Here is a 25,855-nt window from a genome sequence, read left to right on the forward strand (position 1 = left end):
GCAGGTGGATCGCTTGAGCCCACAAGCGCAAGACCACCCTGGGCAATGTGGCAAAACCCTATCTCTCTACAAAAAATACAAAAAATTAGCCAGGCATAGTGGCTTGCACCTGTAGTCCCAGCTACTCAAGAGACTGAGGTGGGTTACCTCACCAGGGGAGGTCAAGGCAGCAGTGAGCCATGATCACACCACTGCACTCAAGCCTGAGAGAGAGAGAAAGACTCTGTCTCAAAAAAAAAAAAAAAAAAAAAAAAAAAAAATAAGGGAATATGTTATTTTGAAAACCTCCTGGTCCTAACTTGACAAACAGTACTTGCTGAGTTCACCGGGTTAACTGGCTTTTGAGGAGCCTTTGCCTCTTCTCCGGCCAGTTCCACTGCGTCAGACCACTTGGGCTCAGCCAGTGGGTGATTATCAATGACCTCTTTTCCATAGGTTTTCATTATTCCAGGTTTTTGCTGGAATGAGAATTACTGACCCTCCCATTTTCCTTCCAATGAGTTTGAGTCTCCTTGTCTCTCACCACACTCAGAACCTTAGAGCTGGTGTGCAGCTTGGCCGTTTACAGCCATCGGTGATCTTCTAGACTGAGATGAACCACAAGACTGACCATGTCCCTCCCCTCCTTTAAACTCTTCAAGGCCCCGTGAACATAGTTAAAAGATAAGGAGAGAACACGGTCACTATATTTATAACTTAGATAAAGAATTGCATTCAGAACACATAAAACACCCTTACAAAGCAAACTTTTTTTGTTTTGAGGTGGAGTCTTGCTCTGTTGCCCAGGCTGGAGTGCAGTGGTGTGATCTCAGCTCACTGCAACCTCCACCTCCCAGGTTCAAGCAATTCTCCTGCCTCAGCCTCCCAAGTTGCTGGGATTACAGGTGTGCACCACCACACCCAGCTAAGTTTTATATTTTTATTTATTTTTATTTATTTATTTATTTTTTTATTTTTTTATTTTTTGTTGAGACAGAGTCTCACTTTGTCACCCAGGCTGGAGTGCAGTGGCCGGATCTCAGTTCACTGCAAGCTCCGCCTCCCGGGTTTGCGCCATTCTCCTGCCTCAGCCTCCCGAGTAGCTGGGACTACAGGCGCCCGCCACCTCGCCCGGCTAGTTTTTTGTATTTTTTTTTTTAGTAGAGACGGGGTTTCACCGTGTTAGCCAGGATGGTCTCGATCTCCTAACCTCGTGATCTGCCCATCTCGGCCTCCCAAAGTGCTGGGATTACAGGCTTGAGCCACCGCGCCCGGCTAGTTTTATATTTTTAGTAGAGATGGGGTTTCACCATGTTGACTAGGCTGGTGTCAAACTCCTGACTTCACGATCCACCTCCCTCAGCCTCCCAAAGTGCTGAGATTACAGGCGTGAGCCATGGTGCCCGGCATAAAGCAAACATTTTTAAAACGCCAAAGAAATGATTTAAAATCCACAAAAGCTACGAACAGGAAACCCTTGGAGAAGGAAATCCAACTGACTAATAAATAGGAGAAAGTTGTTCAGTCTTGCCAGTGAACAGCAATTAGATATTCTACTTACTGTATTGGTTGAAATTTTAAAGGTTAATACAATTAAGTATTGGTGAGTGTCCAAAATTCATGTGTTGGAAACTGAGTCCCCAATGTACCAGTATTGGAAGGTGAGGTCTAACAAGAGCTCATTAGGCCTGATAAGAGACCTAATAATGGACTAATGTCATTATTGCAGGACCAGGTCACTTGTGTAGAGAGTGGGTTATTATAAAAGCAAGCCTGGTTCCTTATGCTTTCTCTCTCATTTACCTTTCCACCTTCCACTGCGGGATAACACAGCACAAAGTCCCTTACCAGATGCCGACACCATGTTCTTAGACTTCCCAGCCTCCAGAACTGTGAGAAAATAAATCTCTTTTCTTTATAAATTATCTAGTCTATGATATTCTGTTATAGTAGCAGAAAATGAACTAAGACGGTAAAAATATGAATACATTTATTTATTTTGATAGAAACAAGGTTTTGCTGTGTAGCTCAGGCTGGTCTTGAACTCCTGAGCTCAAGCAATCCACCTGCCTCAGCCTCCCAAAGTGCTGGGATTACAGGCGTGAGCCACCACACCCTGCCTGAAGAAATTTTTTTGGTCTCCTGGAAGCCATTCTCTCTCCTTAGTAAGCAACTAGATTTTCTTTTAGAGAATACCACTGCCCAGCTGTGCACAATCTTGACCAAAAAATCAAGGTGCTCTGTCCTCTCATTACAGAGGCCAAAGGGGTCCCTGGAAGCCACTCCAAGCCTTACTGCCCATCACTGTGACACACAGTCAACCCTCTGCCAGGACTTTAGTGGAGTGAGAAAGGTCCCAAAGCCAAGCTTGGGCTCCACTCATCCGCCAGGAAGCAGGTCTTTAGCCTTTCCCTGCCTCCTCTGAGCTGGCCCATACTTTGCCAATAGCTTTCCTTTATGTTGAAGTTTGCCAGAGTCAGTGTCTGGGGTTTAGCCAAAGACTCCTTTCAAACTACGAGGCACAGTGATCCAGCAAGTCAGCGTCTCAGAATCTGCCCCAGGGATACACACATGAGCACACAATGCAAGATGCTTGCGGCAGTAATGCTTGTAATGGCAAAAAATTGGACAGACTGTGAGGTTTAACTATTTCAAAATGCCATTTTGTAGGATAAAACAGTTGAATGTTCACAATTCCAAATAGTTCAACCTCTCTCAGAAAATTGTTAAATGAGCCAGGGGCTTTCATAGTTCATATTTTATTATGCTATGCAAAAACTAAAAAGAGATACATATTTACTGCTGTGGAAATACTCCAAGACGAATTATTATGTAGGGGAAAAAGCAAGTTTAAGAAATACATACATATATATATACACACACACATACACACACAATATAAACATATACTCTCTCTCTCTCTCTTTACATATATATATATTTGAAACAGGGCACTACTCTGTCACCCAGGCTGGAGTGCAGTGGTATGATCTCAGCTCACTACAGCCTTGACCTCCCAGGCTCAAGCAATCCTTCCACCTTAGCCTCCTGAGTAGCTAGGACTACAGGTACACACCACTACACCCAGCTAATTTTGTTTTTTTATTTTTGTATAGACAGGGTCTATACATTATGTTGCCCAGGCTGGTCTCGAACTCCTGGACTCAAGTGATCCTCCCACCTTGGCCTCCCAAAGTGCCGGATTACAGGCCACCATGCCTGGCAAGAAAAATAAATACATTTTTTAAACGTAAAAAATTATATCTTTCTAGTACATACCAAAAAGAGGAAGGAGAAAATTCTAGAAAAATTTATACCTCATTGATAACAGTTATTATCTAGGAAAGGGACTGGTATTTGAATGAGGGAATAAAAAGGTCTTGAACTTTGTCTGCATTATTTAGATTCATTTACAGTGTGAACAAATTCATGTATTATTTATGTAATAATCTGTAAAAATTTTTGAATCAGTATGCTTCTTAAATTCTTAATGGCGTCCCATCATCTAGAGTAGGGGTTGGCCCACTATAACCCTGCTTGTCTTTTTTTTTTTTTTTTTTTTTTGAGACGGAGTCTCGCTCTGTCGCCCAGGCTGGAGTGCAGTGGCGCGATCTCGGCTCACTGCAAGCTCCGCCTCCCGGGTTCACGCCATTCTCCTGCCTCAGCCTCCCGAGTAGCTGGGACTACAGGCGCCCACAACCGCGCCCGGCTAATTTTTTGTATTTTTAGTAGCGACGGGGTTTCACCGTGGTCTCGATCTCCTGACCTTGTGATCCGCCCGCCTCGGCCTCCCAAAGTGCTGGGATTACAGGCGTGAGCCACCGCGCCCGGCCCTGCTTGTCTTTTAAGAAAAGTTTATTTTTAATAGGGCCATGCTCATTCATTTACATATTGTCAGAGCTGCTTTCCCACAAAATGGCAGGGTGAGTAGCTGTAAGAGAGACCGTCTCGCTGACAAAGCTGAAAATATTTACTATCAGGCCCTTTAGGGAAAAGCTTTGCAGACCTCTTAGCTACGGCTGTGATTCTCAGCTCTGGCGGGAATTCTGGTGGGCATTCGAATCACCTGAGACATTAAAAAAAAAAAAAAATACACCCAGGCTCCACCCCGACAAAGAATGACTTAATTGGTCAGGGGTGAGGCTTGAGCTTTAATTGTTTTTTCAAAATGTCCCAGGTGATTGTAATGAGCAGCCAGGCTTGCCTGCTCTGACTTTGAGGATTAATTCCAGACTCCTGAGTATGGTTTAAAAGGCCCTTCGTGACCTGACTTGCCCCTTTGGGCTCATCCTCCCAACCCACGCTCATTTCCTCTGCTCCAAGATACAGAACGCACACAGGCGACACTGTCTTTAAGCGTGGAATGTTCCCCTTTCCATCTGCCTGGCAAATGTTGAATCATCCTTTAAGTCTACTGAAGGATGCTCTTCCCTAAGAAGCATTCCAGATTCTTGCTTACATGTCACACTAAAAGGTAGGTTGACATTGTGTACGTGTCTCCCACGGTGAGGGGAGGGAGGAGGCGCTATGTCTTCATGTATCTCTCAGAGCAGGAGCTCAATGAACATTTGCTGAATCAAATTAAACTTAAAAAAATTTAAGTTCGGCCGGGCGCGGTGGCTCAAGCCTGTAATCCCGTAATCCCAGCACTTTGGGAGGCCGAGGTGGGCGGATCACAAGGTCAGGAGATCGAGACCACAGTGAAATCCCGTCTCTACTAAAAATACAAAAAATTAGCCGGGCGCGGTGGCGGGCGCCTGTAGTCCCAGCTACTCAGGAGGCTGAGGCAGGAGAATGGCGTGAACCCGGGAGGCGGAGCTTGCAGTGAGCTGAGATCGCGCCACTGCACTCCAGCCTGGGCAACAGCGTGAGACTCCGTCTCAAAAAAAAAAAAAAAAAAAAAAAAAAAAAAAAAAAAATTTAAGTTCAAATGCCCAAAATCCAGCTCCACAGAGACATTTTGAAGTCTCTTTGTGTCAGAAAAACAAAACAATTAAACTGGATGCGTTTACTGTAACAGACTAATTTTTTTTTTTTTTTTTTTTTGAGACAGAATCTTGCTGTCACCCAGGCTGGAGTGCAGTGGCACAATCTCGGCTCACTGCAACCTCTGCTTCCTGGGTTCAAGCGACTTTCGTGCTTCAGCCTCCCAAGTAGCTGGGATTACAGACATGCACCACCACACCCGGTTAATTTTCGTATTTTTAGTAGAAATGAGGTTTCACCATGTTGGCCAGGCTGGTGTCAAACTACTGACCTCAGGTGATCCACCTGCCTCGGCCTCCCTAAGTGCTGGGATTACAGGCGTGAGCCACCACACCCAGCCTATAACAGACTAAATGATTTTCAAATCCTCTTTTCCATCATGGAGTAGCCCCAACTCTGTAGCCTGAAGTGTAAGAAAGGGTCTGGAACCATAAGCCTTGAAGGAGACAGGAACAAAAGAGATGTCAAAACTGAGGCTGTCTCCCTCCTTAGGGAAACCCTGAAGGGCACATGAAGAATATCCCATTCTTCATTTGAGAAGGTTAAATTCTAGTTTTCTTTCCAGTTGGTATTTGCTTTCTAAGCTGATTGCATTTGCAGTTGTCTAGCTGAGCTCATATTTTGTGCCATGCAAATTTTCAAATTGCATTTGCTTCCTTTCTGAGTATGAATTCAAATGGACAAGTTGCTCTTTTCCAAACTAATCCTTAATTAGCTTCTGTCAAGAACCTAAGAGATGCCAGGGCACGGGCACCCTCCAAATCAAAATACATTGTGATTGTCATGGGAGGGAGAAATAGAATAAATGAATGATTAATCGCACCTGCTACTTCAAATCATATGGCAGTTGTTCCAAGTTTCATTTTCAAAAGATTAAAAACAACTTGTTTCAATTCTGTGCTAATTGGCAGGCAAATTTTCTTTCTCACTTGGTGGCAATGAAATGTGGATATTAAAATGCACAGCTGATTAATTTCTGGGTTTGAATAGAGGAAAAAGGAGACCTTGGTCTACAGTCTTAAGTTTTTAAATATGATGTGTTGACATCATGAAGTTGAAGGCAGTGGAAGCTTCTGGAATGCTAGGCCAGAAACAAATCCTGAAAGGAATTATGTCGTTCAAGCTTTTATTAAGCACCTACCAGATTGCTGTGTTACATTGGAGATTTTTGAAAATAAGAATAGTCCTTGCCTTACAGTTGACGATACAGGGCATGCAGGTAAAATGCTAACTAGCAGGTGCCAGAGATTTCCTTGTGGTAAAAGAGCTGAATGTGCTCTCCATTTCACAGCCTAGTTCCCGAGACAGGCTCTTAGCAGACACCTCCTGGCAGTCCCCCTTGTGTCTGGTCGGCTATTAATCTTAGACCAAAAGAACAAGAATAGCATGCATATTAATTTCTTGTGGCTGCTGTAACAATTACCACAGATTTCATAGCTTAAAACTATAGAAAGTTATTTTCTCACAGTTCTGGAGGCCAGAAATCCAAAATAAATATGACTGGACTGAAACCAAGGTGTTAGCAAGGGCTGCACTCCTTGTGGAGGCTTCAGGGAAGAATCTGTTCTTTGCTTCCTCCAGCTGCCGGCCTCCCTTGGATTGTGGCCACAGCATTCCAAACTCTGCCTCTGCGGCCACATCGTCTCCGTGTGCATGTGTGGTGGATGCATATTTCCTCCTGTCTCCCCCCCCCCTTTTTTTTTTTTTCTTGAGATGAAGTCTCACTGTCACCCAGGCTGGAGTGCAGTGGCACGATCTCAGCTCACTCCAACTTCTACCTTTCAGTTTCAAGCAATTCTCCTGCCTCAGCCTCCCAAGTAGCTGGGATTACAAGCACCTGCCACCATGCCTGGCTAATTTTTGTATTTATAGTAAAGACGAGGTTTCACCACGTTGGCCAGACTGGTTTCGAACTCTTGACCTTCAGTGATCCACCTGCCTCAGCCTCCCAAAGTGTGGGATTACCAGCGTGAGCCACCATGCCCGGCCTGTCACTCTCTTCTAAGGATACATGGGGCTGCATTTAGGGCCCACCTGGATAATCCAGGACAACCCCCACATTTTAAGATCCTTAATTTAATCACTTCTGCAAGGACCCTGTTTCCATATAAGGTAATATTCCCAGGCTCTGGGAATTGGGATGTCTTTTGGGGGACCGTGTTTCAGTCTACTGCAGCATGGCTATTTGGCATCCAGTGAACCCAGAATTTCAGTGAAGCCCAGTTTCACCCTTTACCTTAACATTTGCTTCATTTCAGCATCTTTTCTGTCCCTTGCTCTGGCATCAGGAGAGGGTCTGGCCTTGAGTAAAATGCCCTTCAGACTAACAGCTGGGTGGGAAAAGAGGCAATATTCAGAGACTGAAAATCAAGATGACCAGATCTGCCCTGGTGACAGGGGACCCAGGCTCGGCCAGGGGCCTGTGATGGGTGCTAGTCCATTCAGTGTCTGCCTGCAGACCCCTGCCTCCGACAAGGCATCAGCTGTGGCCTTGGCTTCCAGGAGAGAAGATGAGGCACACGGACAAGAGACATGAAATAAGCATTCCAGGAGGGAAACGTGGAATCCAAAGGCAGCAGGTGACCCGAGTAGGAAGCTCAGTACTCTGGCCAATAGGGTGGGCTCAGGACTTGGTATAGGAACCAGGGAAGAGGGACTTAAAGGGTTAAAGTCTCAGAGCAAAAGTAGCTGCTTGGGGAAATTTTCAAGAATGTGATGAGATTAGAGAAACAGGAAATGAAAAGCCCAGCAGGCTGCTTGGGATCCTGAGGCCTCCCTTCCTCCCTCATCATTCTGTCCCAGAGGAATCAAGTGCAGCAAAATGCAGCAATCACGTGAAACCTGGGGAGGAGCTGAGATCTGCTGAGGGAAGTTAAAATTCCACATCAGTAGCTTCCCCTGCAAGTTCTTTGCTGTAGACACACATGGGCTGGTTGCACTTTAAGAAAGTGCTCTGGGGTGAGGCACAGTGGCTCACACCTGTAATCCCAGCATGTTGGGAAGCCAAGGCAGGCAGATCACCTGAGGTCAGGAGTTCAAGACCAGCCTGGCCAACACGGCAAAACCCATCTCTATCAGAAAAAATACAAAAATGAGCCAGGTGTGTTGGTGTGCACCTGTAGTCTCAGCTTACTCGGGAGGCTGAGGCAGGAGAATCACTTGAACCGGTGAGGTAGAGGTTGCAGTGAGCTGAGATCGTGCAACTGCACTGTAGCCTGGTGACAGAGTGAGACTCCTCAAAAAAAAAAAAAAAAAGCTCTGCTACATCTCAAGGAAAATGAGTCCCTGGACCTACCCGAGGCACAGTGCTTTACTTTTTTTTTTTTTCTCTCCATTCTGGATGATAAATACATGCTTTTGATTCTAGAGTGCATTTGAGAGGTGTTAATTCGTAGTTCTTTGTATTAGTTTGCTAGTACTGTCTCCAGAATTTTCCACACACTGGGTGGCTTAAAACAACAGAGATGTATTATCTCATAGTTCTAGGGACTAGAAATCTGAAATCAAGGGCTGAGCAGCATTGGTTCCCTTCAGAGGCTCCGAGGAAGAACCAGTTTCATGCTCTCCTAGCTTCTAGAGGTTGCCAGAAACCCTAGGCCCGGAGGCATCACCCCAATCTCTTCTCCATCCTTATGGAACGTTCTCCCTCTGTGTCTGTGTCCAAATTTCCCTTTTATAAGGACACCAATAATGGGATTAGGGCCTACCCTAATCTACTATTACCTCCCGTTACATATCTGCAAAGACCTTATTTCCAAGTAACTTAACATTCACAGGAACCAGGGGGTTATGGTTTTCACATATCTTTTGGGAAGACACGTTCAAGCTGTAACACTCACCAGGTGGGGATTAGTATCGATTACGCTGATATAAAAACCGTGTGGGACGCTGGATTCATTCGCTAGGGCTGCCATAATGAAGTACCACAGACTGGGTGGCTTCAACAACAGGAATTCATTTCTGCCAGTTCTGGAGGCTGTATGCCTGAGATCAAGGCACTGGCAGGGTTGGCTGCTTCAGAGGCCTCTCTCCTTATCCTCTAGGAGACCGTCTTCTTGTGTCCCCATGTGGTCTTCCCTCCATGTATGTCTATGTCCCAAGCACCTTTTCTTATAAGGGGCACCAGTTATTGGTTAAGGCAACCCCCACCCCAACTCATCTCATCTGGGCTTAATAATCTTTTTTTTTTAATTTTTTTATTTTTTTTTGAGATAGGGTCTTACTCTGTCACCCAGGCTGGAATACAGTGCCACAATCACAGCTCTCTGTAGCCTCGAACTCCCAGGCTCAGGTGATCCCCCCACCTTAGACTCCTGGGCAGCCGAGATTACAGGCATGTGCCACCATGCCCAGCTAAATTTCTGTATTTTTTGTAGAGATAGTTTAGCCCTGTTGCCCAGGCTGGTCTTGAACTCCTGGGCTCAAGCAATCCTCCCACCTCGGCCTCCCAAAGAGCTGGGATTACAGGTGTGAATCACCAAGTCTGGCCCAATTATCTCTTCAAAGACCCTGTCTCCAAATAGAATCCCATCCTGACATACTGGGACTTAAACATATGAATTTGAGGGAAACACAAGTCAGCCTATAACATACACAAATTACAAATAATGAAGCCTGTAGTATAATAATGACGTCCTTAGTATCAATTCCACGTATAATGAATTGATTCTCTCAGAATACTTTCATTGATTTTTACCCAACTCTTGTGTCCGTAGCCAATCTATGGTTTCAGCTGACTAAGTATCGTCCCACATGAATGTTGATATTTTCATTCACGTTAATGAGTAATACCGACGTGAAACAAGGAAGATGTATGTCAGAACTTATTTGTCCATGATGTGAGCAAATTTTTTGCTGAATTTTATGACAGTTGGAGTACTGAAGATACTTCCTTATCTTTTTGTGCTATTCATAATGTAATGGTTAGACATTACACACTTCTAATTTGCACTCAAGATTTTATCCATCAATTTCCTCAGTCTAGACAATAAAACAATAAATCAAGCCCTGACTTACAGCTATTGCTGACTTTCCTGATGAAGACAGGCCCCCGTGGCTGACTCCCAGCTCTCAAGGTGACGTCCTTGAACACGAACTTAGAAGGCCACGCACAGTAGCACAGCAGTGACTTCCACTATACAGACACGAGAGCTGTAAAGAGCTTTAAGAATACAGATAGATTTTTTTTTTTTTCTTTTTTATTTTGACAGTCTCACTCTGTCGCCAGGCTGGAGTGCAGTGGTGCAATTTTGGCTCTTTGCAACCTCCGCCTCCCAGGTGCAAGCGATTCTCCTGCCTCAGCCTCCTGAGTAGTTGGGATTACAGGCACATGCCACCACACCCAGCTAACTTTTGTATTTTTAATACAGACGGGGTTTCACCATGTTGGCCAGGATAGTCTCAATCTCCTGACCTCGTGATCCACCCACCTCAGCCTCCCAAAGTGCTGGGATTACAGGCGTGAGCCACTGTACCCAGCCTGTACCCGGCACAACCGGCCAGCGTTAACATAAGACATAGATTTTTTTTTAATGTAGTAAAATAATTAGGAAGTGATGAGTTTTGAATATTTATTACTTTTGGGCTGGGCATGGTGGCTTACACCTGTAATCTCAGCACTTTGGGAGGCCAAGGTGGGCAGATCACCTGAGGTCAGGAGTTTGAGAACAGCCTGACCAACTTGGTGAAACCCCATCTCTACTAAAAATACAAACATTGGCCAGGTATGGCAGTGCACACCTGTAATCCCAGCTGCTCAGAAGGCTGAGGCAGGAGAATTGCTTGAACCCAGGAGGGGGAGGCTGCAGTGAGCCAAGATTGCCCCACTGTACTCCAGCCTGGGTGACAGAGTGACTCAGTCTCAAAAAAAAAAAAAATCTATTACTTTCGTTCTTAATATAATTTAATTGTAAATTTGCGTGTTACCCCCTAAAAATAATTATATTTAACAACCACCTTGACACTTAACAATTGGCACTCTCAAGCCAGCACAGACTGTCTGTAGCACACTACTGGGCTTAAGAGTCAGAAGTCCTTTATTTTAGGTTCTGGGTATATGTGCAGGTTTGTTATAGGTAAACTATGTGTCATGAGGGTTTGGTTGGAATCCTTTAAAGTTGCTGTAGATTTCCAGAATTGAGTACACAGCCTGGCCATTTACAGGTGAGGAACCTTGTTAAAGGCAGTGTGTGAAACAAGGTGATGTGGCTTGGGTGAGGCCACGCAGCTGGTGATTGGCCTAACCAGGAGGTGGTCCCAGGCCTTATTGCCAGCCTAGCACAATTTCCACTGCTTAGTATCCTGTCTCTAAACCTTGATTCGTTTACAAGAGAAGTACAATAAGGAAAGGAACAAAGTGCCTGTGGGAAGGTTCAGGGGGTCAGGCAGAGAGAGAAAGAGAAGGAGAAAAGAGACCAATTATCAACATAGAAGGACAGCCCAGACAGGGACCAACCCTGAATTGTAATAGAAATAGACAAGTATGAAGAAAGAGGAAGGCAGCTCATTCCATGGTGGTTAATGTAAACCAAAAATACGATTCTAAGACCCCCAACCATCTGAATGCACCCTTCCTTTCAGCCAAAGGCATTCCAAAGTTAACCTGAAAAACTAGTTCAGGCCACAATGGGAAGGGAGGGGGGACATCCCTCATTATACCCTCCTCCCTGTCAGAATTCAGGCACAACTGGCCAGTGTTAACATAAGACTGATAGAGGAGACTTAAGTCTGATAAGAGACATTGACAATCTATTGTCTCTGAAGCTTATTACCTGGAGGCTTCATCTGCATAATAACCTAGGTCTCCATAATCCCTTATCTTAACCCATACACTTCCTTCTATGGATTCTAGGTCTTTAGATAAACTCTTTCAACCAATTGCCAATAGGAAGAGCTTTGAATCCGCCTATGACCTAGAAGCCACCCCACCCCCTTCCAGTTGTCCTGCCTTTTCAGACCAAACCAATACACATCTTACATGTGTTGACTGATGTCTCATATCTCCCTGAAATGTACCAACCTGCAGTCTGACCACCTGGGCATATGTTCTCAGGATCTCCTGGGGCTGTGTCACAGGACATCAGTCACTCATTTTGGCTTAGAATAAATCCCTTCAAGTATTTTACCGAGTTTGACTCTTTGTAGACATCAAGGAGAAAGAACATTTAAAATAATCAGGAGAGAGGATACCAGTGATCTTTTGGGATGTGGTTTTTGTTGTGTTTTGTTTTTGAGATGCAGTTTCGCTCTTGTCACCCAGGTTGGAGTGCAATGGAGTGATCTCAGCTCACTGCAACCTCTGCCTCCTGGGTTCAAGCAACTCTCCTGCTTCAGCCTCCCAAGTAGCCAGGATTACAGGTGCCCACCACCACGCCTGGCTAATTTTTGTATTTTTAGTAAAGATGGGGCTTCACGATGTTGGCCAGGTTGCTCTTGAACTCCTGACCTCAGGTGATCTGCCTGCCTGGGCCTCTCAAAGTACTGGGATTACAGGCATGAGCCACTGTGCCTGGCCTGGATATGGTTTTTGTATGTGATAAGAGGTTGAATGTAGGACTTCTGAGGTTTACGGAGTTTAAAACAACAGCAACAAAACCAGAAGCAGACCAGAACGCTAGCTGAGGACTGTAGCAGTAAAAAGGGACATAAAATAAAACCCCAAGATCCAGGAGGGTGGCAAAACCAAAGCATACGAAAGTATTTGGTGGATTTTATTTCTGTAAGGATGGTGGACATGAGAATGTTAGAAAGCAAATGGAAAAAGATGGTGGAAAGTTTGAAACGGAGCCTCCTTTTAGAGTTAGATTACTACAGTGTTTCCTACCATGGCTGCCCCCTTTAATCTATCTTACCCACTGCTGGATTAAGTGTCTCTAAATATCAGTCTCTCTCCTGTTCTAGAACAGCCATGACTCAAGGACTCTCTCTCCACCTTATTCCGCCGGCCCTGGCCCATTATCCAAGCTCCTATACAGCCCATGCCTGCCACAATCTTCGTGTTTGGGGATTGGAAGTGGCATTTAAAAATGCCATCACGCAGCTGGGCATGGTGGCTTATGCCTGTAATCCTAGCACTTCAGGAGGCCGAGGTGGGCAGATCTCTTGAGGTCAGGAGTTCGAGATCAGACTGTCCAACATGGCGAAACCCCGTTTCTACTAAAAATGCAAAAATTAGCCGGGTGTGGTGGCGCATGCCTGTAATCCCAGCTACTTGGGAGGTTGAGGCAGGAGAATCACTTGAATCCGGGAGGCAGAGATGCAGAGATAACGCCATTGCACTCTAACCTGGGTGACAAGAGTGAAACTCTGTCTCAAAAAAAAAAGGCTATTATGCAATATTTAATACATTAAAAAGTCATAAACAATAAAACAAGTGCCTATGTTCCCACTACCCAGCTTAAAAAATAAAACTTGACCAATCATTTGAAATGTGTGTTCCTAATTGCATCCCCACCAAGGCTAGCCCTGGACTGAATTTGGAGGTTATCATTCTCATGCATTTCTGAATATTTGTACTACATATGCAGAACCACATAGAGCAAGACAGCACCTTAAATTGCATTTGTTTAAACTTACATATGTATATAAATTCCTACAGCTTGTTTTTTTCTTCTTGATGTTATTTCCATGTGATCCATATGTGTAGCTCTGCTTCACTCTTTTTGCTGCTGGGTTTTATTTTGTTTTTCTTGTTTCTCTTGTGGCTTATTTTATTTTATTTTATTGAGACAGAGTCTTGCTCTGTCACCCAGGCTGGAGTGCAGTGGAGCAATCTTGGCTCTCTGCAACCTCCGCCTCCCATGTTCAAGCAATCCTCCTACCTCAGCCTCCTGAGCAGCTGGGACTACAGGCATGTGCCACCACACCAGACTAACGTCTTAATTTTTAGTAGAGACGGGTTTCACCATGTTGGCCAGGCTAGTCTCAAACTCCTGAGCTCAAGCAATCCACTTGCCTCAGCCTCCCAAAGTGCTGGGGTTACAGGCGTGAGCCACTGTGCCCGGCCCTGTTATTGCTTATTTTATTCAACGATTAAAAGTGCAGACTCAGGAATTGGACGATGTGAGCTCAAATCTTATTTCTACCACTGCAGGCAGGATACTTTGCATTTCTGTGGCTCCATTTCCTCTTTTATAAAAGAGATGATACTAACACTGTCCTCCCCCGCATAGTGGCTGCTAGAACTAAATGGCACCGCTCCCGCCCAAGCCTCGGAATGATGCCTACTGTATTAAAGTACTCACTCACCAGTGCCTCTTATTCTTTTTCCATCCACATGACTGCCAGGAAAACCAAACTGAGAACTAAGGTCAGAACGACATGCTGTGCTCAAAAATCTCAGGCAAAATGTCAGAGCAACAATGCCAAGTATTTTCTGGTACATTAGAATGAAAATCAGTTTAAAAAACTACCAAGTATTGTATTCATCTGTTACAATAAATTAAGTCATCTATCCACTTAGGTAAATCATTCAATTCTTTCCCGAACCATTTATCTTGGAAAAATCTTTTTACCTTAAAAGATTTTCAATTTTCAGGCTCCCACAGATGGAACATGGTCAGTGCATGATTAGAGCAACTTACAAGGCAAATAGAGCGTTAACATGGCTGTGACTAATGATGACAATATGTGCCACCACCTCATCACCAGGAATCTGAGCCAGCCACGGCACCTTCTGGATTTTCTTGGCCGGCTTATTTGGCCCCAGTTTGTCAGAATGTTCCCTACAACATCACTAAGTGTTGGAGCAAAACACAATTTCAAAATGGGGCTTGAAGAAGATGGCTAGTAAATCAATTGGATTTGTATTCTCTTGCTATTTCGTTAAGTATCCGGACATCTAATCCCGTGTAGAATGGCAACTGCTTCAAATTATGTTTTTTGGTTTGTTGTTTTTTGTTTTTTTGAGATGAAGCCTCACTCTTGTCTCCCAGGCAGGAGTGCAGTGGCATGATCTTGGCTCACTGCAACCTCCACCCCCCAGGTTCAAGCGATTCTCATTACTCAACCTCCCAAGTAGCTGGGATTATAGGCACCCACGACCATGCAGGGCTGATATTTGTATTTTTAGTAGAGATGGGGTTTCACTATGTTGGCCAGGCTGGTCCTGAACTCCTTACCTCGGCCTCGCAAAGTGCTGGGATTACAGGTGTGAGCCACCGCGCCCGGTCTTATGTGCTATTTTGAATTACAAAATATCAGATGAAAGCTTTTGATTACCTTTACGATGGATATTATGCTACTAAGCATTTTTCAATACAAAGTACATTAGTCGTGCATTCAAAATGTGAATGTAAATTGCTATGTTCGTTTGTCTGGCTTTGGGAAAAGCAAGTTTTTACGTTTTTCCTTGTTAGTGGTTCCCATCAGCATCAACTATGAATCATTCTTCTGAAAAAGAGGTTACCCCAGTGAAAACACATCTGATTTTTTGTCACTTTCTGGCAGGAAAGTGTGTGTCTCTTTAGTTGTGGGAATAATTTTGGGAAACTAATAACAAACTTCTAACCATCCGAAGTCCATCTCTATCACATGCCAAGAAGTGTGGCTGCAGTCTCACTCCATCTAGCGTGAGCCCGCACATTTACTAACACACTCCTTAGCATGTATTATCAAGCACAGAATGGGCAAGACTTTTCCCCCCGAATAAGGAAGCAACTCATTACCAAAAGCAAACTAAATGTCTAAAAAAAGAAGCCCTCCAGGCGCAGTGGCTCATGCTTGTAATCCCAGCACTTTGGGAGGCCGAGGCGGGTGGATCACGAGGTCAGGAGTTCGAGACCAGCCTGACCAACATGGTGAAACCCCGTCTCTACTAAAAATACAAAAATTAGGCATGGTGGCAGGTGCCTATAATCCCAGCTACTCAGGAGGCTGAGGCAGGAAAATCACTTGAACCCAGAAGGCAGAGGTTACAGTGAGCCAAGATCACACCATTGTATTCCAGCCTGGGTGACAGAGTGAGACTCCATCTCAAAAAAAAAAAACCAAGATATCTCATATAACAATATGAAATGTTGCCCATATTGATGACATCAATGATGTTAATAATAAGCATCATACAGTGTATAAACTATTCTCATCTTTCTTTTTTGAGAAGACTCGCTCTATTGCCCAGGCTGACATGATCTCTGCTCACTGCAACCTCTGCCTTCTAGGTTCAAGTGATTCTCCTGCTTCAGCCTCCCAAGTACCTGGGATTACAGGTGTGTACCACCACACCTGGCTAATTTTTGTGTTTGTAGTAGAGATGGGGTTTTACCATGTTTGCTAGGCAGGTCTCGAACTTCTGACCTCAAGTGATCCACCCACCTTGGCCTCCGAAAGTGCTGGGATACAGATGTGAGCCCCCATGCCTGGCCTTTCATCTTAAGAGGTTGGTCTTCATGAGATTCTTCTGACTAGACTGATCGTAGAGCCTCCTACATTAAAAATTCCTCTTCCCTTTTTGATTCCTGGCAAAATGCAAATTAAGGCTCATCTTCTCTTTCCTTTCTGGTTCTGTGTCTTCAATTCTCAAGAGTTTGTCTAGAATGCTCCCAGCACAAACCTCCACTGCCCTGTGTTCACCTCCGCAATGGGCCAGGGAAACCTACTTACTTCTTAGAGCGTATTCTTTGGGCTTCACTGAATTCAGATCAGAAAGGAATTCATCAGTATCTTGCATGCACTTCAGAGAAATGTTTCTTGCAGGAAAAACAAAAGGAAATTGAAAAGACAGCAGGCAAAATAGTAGAGTCAGGCCCATCATTGTCTCCTAACCTGTTAGGATAAGCCTCACATCTTGGGTAAACAGCCTTATATTTATGAAACACTGGCGTATGATATGTTGCGGGTAAATGGGACATGCTCGCTCTTTAATAGGCAGAGAGACAAGCTGCGTCTCCCAGCCACCTGCAAAGCAGCCAAGATGAACAAACCATGGAAACCAATTTATATACAACTTGTTATTGTTGAGTAACACAGCACTGTGGATGTGAGGGCCGCTGACCACCTGGCTTCCTTTGGTTATGCAGATTAACATTTCCAGTTAACATGGATAATGCTGGATTTTCTCTGGTTAGATGGCCTGGTGTACATCTCTGGGTTTCAAAATTCTAGTGACTATGTTAAGTGGCAATATTTGGCTTTTGTCCAAGAAGGATGATGAACTTGTAAAACGTTTGGATGAATGATAAGCAAAGAAGGGCTTCTCCATGATGGTCTGCATAGGGTACGCATCTGCTAAAGCATGTGCTGGACTTTGAGAGCGGTATCAGCGTGGGAGTGTTGAACTGCCCCGTGGGAAGGAAGTTGTTGCAGCAGGACAAATATGCACACACATCCACACGTGGGAGTTTGGAAAACATATCCTGGGAAGTCAGATGCTGACAAAGGACCTTGGGAATGGTACGCAACTACTTTAAGGAAACATAAAACGTGTCGATCTGGATTTCTCACGGCGTAAATATTCTTTTTCCAGAAAGACTTGCTTTAAATAGTAACTTCCATATATCTCCATTTAAAATGGCAAACAATTTCTGTAGATCTTGTTTACACTGCTGGAACACATCTGCACTTGTGGGTGGCCGTGACTTAGTTGTACTTCCTGCTGCCATTTGGCTTCAGAGCATCTTCTAGCATCCCGGACCACCCCTTTCTACGCACACACCCCGCCGACTCTGACTTCGGTTCCTTTGTTCATGCCCTGCCCTCTGTCTGGAGTGACCTTCTCCTGCTGGGCATCCTCATCTATTCCCACTTCTTCTAAGTAGGTGTTGGCTCTTCCAGGAAGCCCAGAAGAGTAGGCTATGAGAGTAGGCTATGAGAATAGCCTGTTCTCTCTGCTGCCTAATTGCTTTGCACATTCCCTTTACCTTCTCACTTTGAAGGTATCTATTTCTGCCTCCTTTTTTCTTTTAGACTGGAAGCTCCAGGAGGGCAGGCACTGTGCTCTTTTTATCATCCTGGGATGTTCTCAGGCCTTCTGGGTAGTGATTAAGAGCCAAAGCTGTTCCTTACTGGCTGTGTGACCTAGAGCAATTGTGCTGTCTCATTGATCTTATCTTGAAAATGAAGATACTAATAGTTTCTACACCTTGGAATTATGAAATTTAATATAAAGTATTAAAAGAAGGCCAAGTGTGGTGGCTCATTCCTGCCATCCCAGCACTTTGGGAGGCCAAGGCAGGAGGACTGCGTGAGCCCAGGAGTTACAGGTTACAGTGAGCTATGATTACACAACTGCACTCCAGCCTACGCATCAGAGCGAGATTCTATGTCTTTAAAAAAAAAAAAAACAAAAAATGTTAAAAGTACTGAAAGAGTCTGGGTGTAGTGGCTCATGTTTATAATCCCAGCACTTTGGGAGGCTGAGCAGGAGGCTCACTTGAGCCCAGGAGGTCAACCAGCCTGGGCAACATGGTGAGACCCGTCTCTACCAAAAATTTACAAAATTAGCCAAGCAGAGTAGCACACACCTGTAGTCCCAGATATCTGGCAGTCTGAGGTGGGATGTTTGCCTGCGGCCAGGAGGTCGAGGATGCAGTGAGCTGAGTTTGTGCTATGGCACACCAGCTTGGACAACAGAGCAAGACCCTGTCTCAAAAAAAACCAAAAAGTATTGAAAGAGTTACTGGCCTATTATAAATACTCAAGAAATACTATGTATTATCCTTATATTCTAAATGCCCACTACATACCTGGCAGATAATATACCAGATATCCTGATAATGTATCTACAAGGGGACATTAGAGTATCTGACCTTTTGTAGACTCTTAATAAACAGTAGGTACTGTGGCAGTTTAGGATTTTTTTATTGGCTTGAAAAAAACATTCAGGCACACAAGCCGAAATAGTTAACACACTATCAGGTAAATAATTCCCTGAAAAAAAAAAAAAAAAAAAAACATAATTTAGATCCAAGTTACAAAGGGGGGCAGCTTTAAAACACAGAATTTTCTAGTAGTCAAAACTACTCAAAGTTGAACTGGGGCTCTTTCAAATGACATCACAGTCTCCAGCCTTGGAAGAGCTCAGCTATTGGTTGACCATGAATGAAGGCATTAGAGAGATTCAAGCCTCAGATGGTGCCTGTACAAATTACCTCTTAGGTCTCCTCCAACTTTGAAATCCTCTGCATCTACCTTCAAAAGTATTTTTGGCTGGGCACAGTGGCTCACGCCTCTATTCCCAGCACTCTGGGAGGCCGAAGCAGGCAGATTTCTTTGAGCTCAGGAGTTCAAGACCAGCCTGGGCAACATGGCAAAACCCCATCTGTACAAAAACAATACAAAAAGGAATTTTTTTTTTTTTTTTTTTTTACCATTAATGTGTTGTTATTAAACACCTCTGAAAGTGTTGTCTAATTGAAGTAGACACTGAAATTTGATGCAAAAATGAAAGCATCCAACTTGGAATATATAGATACATCAACAACTTGGAGGAAAAAGGAAACCAAATTTGGTGCCAGAAACCAGGGTTTAAGTCCTGGCTCTTACAGAAGCAGGTTCAGTTTCCCTATCTGTAAAATTGTGAACTCAGCCCAGTTCACACAGTTGTATTATAGCATGAACCTAAAGCTCATGATACAAAAACATTTATAGAATCCCGAGTCCTAAATAAATGTTTGTTAGCATTAGAGCTCTCACTGCCAAGTTGCTTTTTGGGTTTTGTTTTGCTTAATCATATTTCTACCTTAGGAAAAGGTGAGGGAGGGGATTGAAAAAACTAGAGGTTTAGATAATTTGAATACAGTCAGTCCTTTGTATCTGCTGGTTTCAAATCCATAGATTGAAAGAAAATATTCAGAGGGGTAAAAAACAACTTTTAAAAATACAAATAAAAAGACAATATAGTGTAACAACTACTTACATCATATTAGGTATTGTATGTACTGTAGAGATGATTTAAAGTATAGGGGAGAATGTGTGTAGATTATATGCAAATATGAGACAATTTTATATCCGGGAGTATCAGTGGGTTTTGATATTCACAGGAAGTGGTTCTGGAACTTTTCCACTGCCAATACCAAGGGAAGTCTGTATGAATGATTAAACAGAAAAATCTCTGAAACTTGGATTTATTCCCGGGTTAGTTGCTGGTGTCATGTAGTCACTGAAAGAATGACATTGCTTTTAGAATTCAGCATTAAATACTTCATCTTTTTTCAAGTGGGGAAGAAATACAACGAGCAGAACCCACCTCTACATGTTAATCATTAGTAATAAAAACCACTTACGATGGTTTAAAAATACTACCTAAATAAAAAGGAAAAAGAGGATCTTACTTCTGGTTAATTAATAGCTCAAGATCCTTCTTTTGTCCCAACCCCTAAGACAAAAAAAATTATGACTAATCAAGGCTCAAGGAGGCTCAGTCATTTTACAAAAATATTTTAGGTACCTGTTTTGTTTTTTGTTTTTTTGTAAGCAGTTTGCTGGGCATAAAAATAGGACATGAAAATAAATAATGCCTTCGTTTCCTGAAAGCGGGCCTCTAACGTTTCCGGAAGCAGCCGCAATCAACTGGCTGGTGCTATTATTTATGACACGGTCATGTTATTCAAGTAACTATTGAAAAGGAAAGGGCATTCGGCCTCCCATCACTTGGCAATGGGTTTGAGAAAACAAGGATCAGTCTCGACTGTCAAGAATAAGGATCACAGGGGAAAATATAACTAATACCCACTGCTCTCAGGCTGGAAAAGGAAGAATGCCTCTTGCAATGAGAGGAAATGGCAGTTTCAGATAGAAAGCAAGCAGAGAGTTCATGGAAAATCTTAGAACATTCATCTGGGGGATGGCAGACATTTAGCACGTAAGTGTATCATGTCAGGCAGTGATAAGTGCCAGGGAGAAAACGGGGGGAGCAGAGATGGAGAGTGGCAAGGCAGGTGTGTGCTCAGTGGGGTGGGCACATTTCAGTAAGGGAATCAGGGAAGGCTCTCCAGGCAGGGGACTTCTGTGTGGACCAGATGTGAAACATGTGAAAAGCCCTCGTGAGGAGAACTGGGAAAGAGCATTCCAGGAGAGGGAAGAGCATGTGCCGAGGTCCTGTAACAGGAATATGAATCGTGGATAGGAACGAAAAAGAGGGAGTGACGTGGGAGTGGGGGGAAGTGATAGGAGGTGAGGTTAGGTATGGTGACGGGAGCGGGGAGGTCTTCCGGGGCTGGTCTCATAGCAATTGAAAGGCACTCACTTCCATTTATCTTGGTCTCTTCTGAAACAATGGATACTGGCACGTTGTTTAGCTGGTGTCTTATTCAGAGGGAACCAAGAGTCTAAACTTGAGGTTCTCCCCATGATGTTGGCACTGCTTGTGTCCAAGACAATACAGTAGTTCCTTAAAGACAAACTGACTTCCCTCACTTTGACAATTCACAAAGTTACTCACAATTCAGAGTCACCACGGCCATTGCCACCATGCCACCATCATGCCACCAGACAAATGTGTTTAACTGGCCTGCTCCTTTGTATCACCTACTGAAGGGTCGAGTAAGAGCATAGTTTTGGTCACCCCGTGCCTGAAGTTAGGCTGCTGGGAGTCAGGGCGAGTGACTTTCTGGATTCTGCAGTGGGAGGTAAGATCCATCTCTTGCCAAGATTCATACAATGGCAGGTGCCCCCAACACTGGAAAGGGAAGTTCAGGTGCTCAGCTGAACTGGCAAAGTAGAGACATTCATTATTCCTGCTTACAGATGCATCTGTTTCCACCGTGGAAAGGGTGGAAGATGTTGCTCTACTTCCCGTTAACTCTTGTCAACATCACACCATCCTCTCTGATCAGCAGACCTGTGCCTACCTTGTTCTTTCTTAAAAAATAACATTTGTTCTCCAAAAGTAACCAATCCAATTAAGCATGACTTGACCTGAAGGTCAGGAAATGACTCATGGGCTCGGGCGAAACCCACACTTTCTGGAACTGAGTTGGACTTGGAGGTGTGCTATGGTGGACTCTAATTATAGAACTCCCCCGGGTGAAAACATGGTCTTGCCAAGGATTGTGTTTGCAAACAGATCTGCCATGGTCATGTAATGTACAGTTCTAACTATAAGAAAAGTTTGAGGATAAGCAACTTGCAATAAAATAGCATGGCAAATTTAATAATCAGTTCCCTTAAATACTGGGAAACATTATAAATAGTGCTACATGATGAGTCAGAACTAACCTCATAAATTGAATTTAGAAACTGGTAAGGAATATCTTCTGGGAAGTGCGATTCTGTTTCCTTGCATAAAAATAACCACTAGGGAAAAGGTATAATTCCAGGAGAAACCTGGCAATGTAATTAGAAAGGGTAAATGTAGAATCTGAAGTACTGTGTTCCATCAGAGAGCCTACCTGTAGGGGATGAGATGCAGTTGACTAAACAGGCATAGAACACGCACTGCTGTAAGTGCCTGCCAGGTGTCAGTGATCATTGTAACCTTCCACTCGGAAACCCAGATCCTTCGTCCACCCTTCTTTGTCCTGTTTTGTGCCCAACACATGGACATCTATAAACTATTACTGTGGCTGCTTTGTCCTCTAGCTTGTATTTAGCTTTGGCAGGTAGGAGGTGTGGGCAGGAAATCTTTGAGTGTGATGAGATGGCTTACCGGTGATTCCGCTCCCCACACCTTCCTGGCTTCACCGTGGCTCTGGCAGTGGCTCCTCCTGAGTGCCCTTTTCCCACAGCTCCAGCTCTAGCTCCAGCTCCCACCCTTACTCAGGCTTCTCGAGCCTTGTTCCAGCGCACAGCTCTGTGTATATAGTACCTTCCTTAATTTCTTGAAAGTTAAACCTTTTTCAGTGTGCTGTACTGCATTCTGCTGGGACCGTAATTGAAACAGGATCTAGGGTACCCCCAAATCTAGATTTCCAAAGAAGGCAGCAAAGATGAATGAGCAAATGCCTAGAAAAATGTAGGCTAAGATCATGAAAGCTTTATCCAATGTATTGAATCTTTACTAAAACGTTCAAAATCCATTGGGACTGTGAAGAAAAAATGGATGTGAAAAGAAAATACTCTGAAAAGACTGAGAGAAGCCAAGTCTCAAATTCAGCCTCATACTCAAACCACGTGAATTGAGGCTGGGCTATTCAGAATGGGTTGATTGGGGCTAACAGTGACTATAGAATGACAACTCGCTACTCCAGAAACTTCTAGTAGCACGAAGAGAGACTTTTTGCAGAAATACGGGCATTTCTTGCTATAAATTTCCCTCTTGGAACTGCTTCTGTTGCATCCCATAGGTTTTTGGTATGTTGTTTCTATTTGTCTCAGGATTTTTTTGATTTTCTTTTTTAGTTCTTCTTTGACCTATGTTGTTTAATTTCTACATATTTGTGAATTTTCCAAGATTTCTCATGTTACTGATTTCAAGTTTCATACCATTGTGGTCAGAAAAGATACTTGATATAATTTTGATCCCCTGAAATTTGTTTAGATTTGTATTGTGGCCAAACATATGATCCATCCTGGAGAAAGTTCTGTGTGTACTTGAGAAAAATATGTATCCTGTTACTGTTGGATGGGATGTTCTGTATATGTCTGTCAGGTCATAAAGTGTAGTTCAAGTCCAATGTTTCCTTATTAATTTTCTGTCTGGATGGTCATCCATTATTGAAAGTGGGGTATTGATGTCCCCTACTATTGTTGTATTATAGTTTCTATCTCCCTTCAGATATATTAATATTTGCTTTATATGTTTAGGTGTTTCATTCAATGTTGGACACATTTGTTATATCCTTTCGATGAATTGACCCTTTCATTGTTATATAATGTCCTTTGTCTCTTTTATTGCTTTTGACTTAAAGTTGCTTTGTCTGATGTAGGTGTAGCTACCCTCTGCTCTCTTCTGGTTCCATTTGCATACAGTATCTTCTCATCCCTTCATTTTCAGTCTATGTGCATCCTTAAGAGAGAGCTGAGTCTCTTGTAGGCAGCATACAGTTGGGTACTTGGGTCTTTTTTTAATCCATTCAGCCACTCTGTCCTCGTATTAGAAAATTTAACCCATTTACATTCAAAGTAACTACTGATAGGTGAGAACTTATTACTGCCATTTTATAATTTGTTTTCTGGTTGTTGGGGATGTATTTTGTTTCTCCCTGTCTTGCTGGTTTGTAGTTTGCTGTAGTGGGATGTTATGAATAATCCTTTCTATTTATACTCTGTGCATCTACTATAGATTGTTTTCTGGTTACCATGATCTTTATAAAGAAAGACATTCGGCGGAGGATGGTGGCTCAAGCCTGTAATCCCAGCACTTTGGGAGGCCGAGACGGGCGGATCATGAGGTCAGGAGATCGAGACTATCCTGGCTAATACGGTGAAACCCCGTCTCTACTAAAAAATACAAAAAAACTAGCCAGGCGAGGTGGTGGGCGCCTGTAGTCCCAGCTACTCAGGAGGCTGAGGCAGGAGAATGGCGTAAACCCGGGAGGCGGAGCTTGCAGTGAGCTGAGATCCGGCCACTGCACTCCAGCCTGGGTGACAGAGCGAGACTCCGTCTCAAAAAAAAAAAAGACATTCACATTGTCGTATTCCAAAGGCTTACAACTAACTTGGTAAGGATGTGAGATTCAAAACTGAGAAAACAAAAACAAAAATTGTCAAAGAAAACAAGAAGTTTCAAGGATCCATTTAAGCAGAGTGTATTACACCTCCTGAGTAGGAGCCAAGTTTTTAAGGTAGCTAACTAAGGGTAGGTTCCTTATTTAGAAGATGTATGTTAAAATTAAGAACTACAATCTGGAATCCTTACAGCATCTGAAATTTGCAAAGTGTGTGTGCGCGTGCACACGTGTGTGTGTGTAAATTAAATGGCATAAATAGCATCCTACATTTGGCACATTACTTTTTATTTTCAGACTATCCTTTGGGATAGATGAAGGGTTCCTCTGAGTCATATTTTATAAATTTCTTGGCTGCCCAAAAATTTCAAGAGGAAATTTCACTTGGTCAAAGAACTTAGGATGGAAACTCACTAGCCTGCTGACACTGGTGAGGCACACCCACCAGAGCTTCAGGGTAGAACAGCTGTTCTTTGGACTATTTGCTGTGGTAGGAGTAAGGAATTTGCAGAAAATGTGTTTGGGAGGAAGAAGTGGTCTTTGCCATGCAGTGTAAGCCTACATTTTCCTTTTTCTCATTTTGCAAGTAACATTTTGCTGGCATTCTTCTGTATGCATTTGTTACTCAGCTATTGATGTATCACCCAAATACATAAAAACAAAAGCATATTTTGTATGTATACCTGAAACTTAAGATCATCTTCCTGGTAATCAGCTCTTAATTTTTACTTCCATATATATATATATAGGAAGCAAAAAAATATACATGATTATATATTTTATATATGTATTATATATTATATATACATAATATATATATAATTTTTTTTTTTGGAGATAAGAGTCTGGCTCTGTCACCCAGGCTGGAGTGCAGTGGCACCATCTCAGCTCACTGCAACCTCTGCTTCCTGGGTTTGAGCGATTCTCCTGCCTCAGCCTCCCGAGTAGCTGGGACTACAGGTGGGCGCCACCATGCCTGGCTCATTTGTATTTTCATTAGAGACAGAATTTCACCATGTTGGGCAGGCTGGTTTTGAACTCCTGATCTAGGGTGATCCACCTGCCTTGGCCTCCCAAAGTGCTGGGATTATAGGTGTGAGCCACCGTGCCCGGCCTACTTCCATATTTTTAAGTAACCTAAACCTTGAGAAAAAATTTAAGGAATCACTAAGCTTGAACTTTCAGATCAGACTTTCTCTCTATTCCACATTAAGAAACCCTCTGGAAACTATATCTGAAATGCTACTTACAGCTGAAGCCACTTCCCAAGCCTACTCCCACTACCCTAGGTCAAGTGTTCCTACTGTGTCAGCACCATAGCTATGCCAATTTAAACGTTATTCCTGTGA

At 43.5% G+C, this 25,855-nt stretch overlaps 1 protein-coding gene across 1 annotated transcript in view; it reads right to left on the reverse strand.

Annotated features, from left to right (window-relative positions):
* Positions 1-16,761, reverse strand: part of LOC105477053 (O-acyltransferase like protein) — a 76,779-nt gene extending 60,018 nt beyond the window's left edge. The window contains exon 1 of the mRNA XM_011733373.2: positions 16,564-16,761. Within this exon, the coding sequence (XP_011731675.2) occupies positions 16,564-16,714 (151 nt within the window). The 5' untranslated portion in view covers positions 16,715-16,761. The remainder of the gene's footprint in view (positions 1-16,563) is intronic.
* Positions 16,762-25,855: the final 9,094 nt, after the last annotated feature.

The sequence above is a fragment of the Macaca nemestrina genome, chromosome 19 (assembly GCF_043159975.1).
Source record: "Macaca nemestrina isolate mMacNem1 chromosome 19, mMacNem.hap1, whole genome shotgun sequence".
In the NCBI taxonomy this organism is placed as follows: Eukaryota; Metazoa; Chordata; class Mammalia; order Primates; family Cercopithecidae; genus Macaca; species Macaca nemestrina.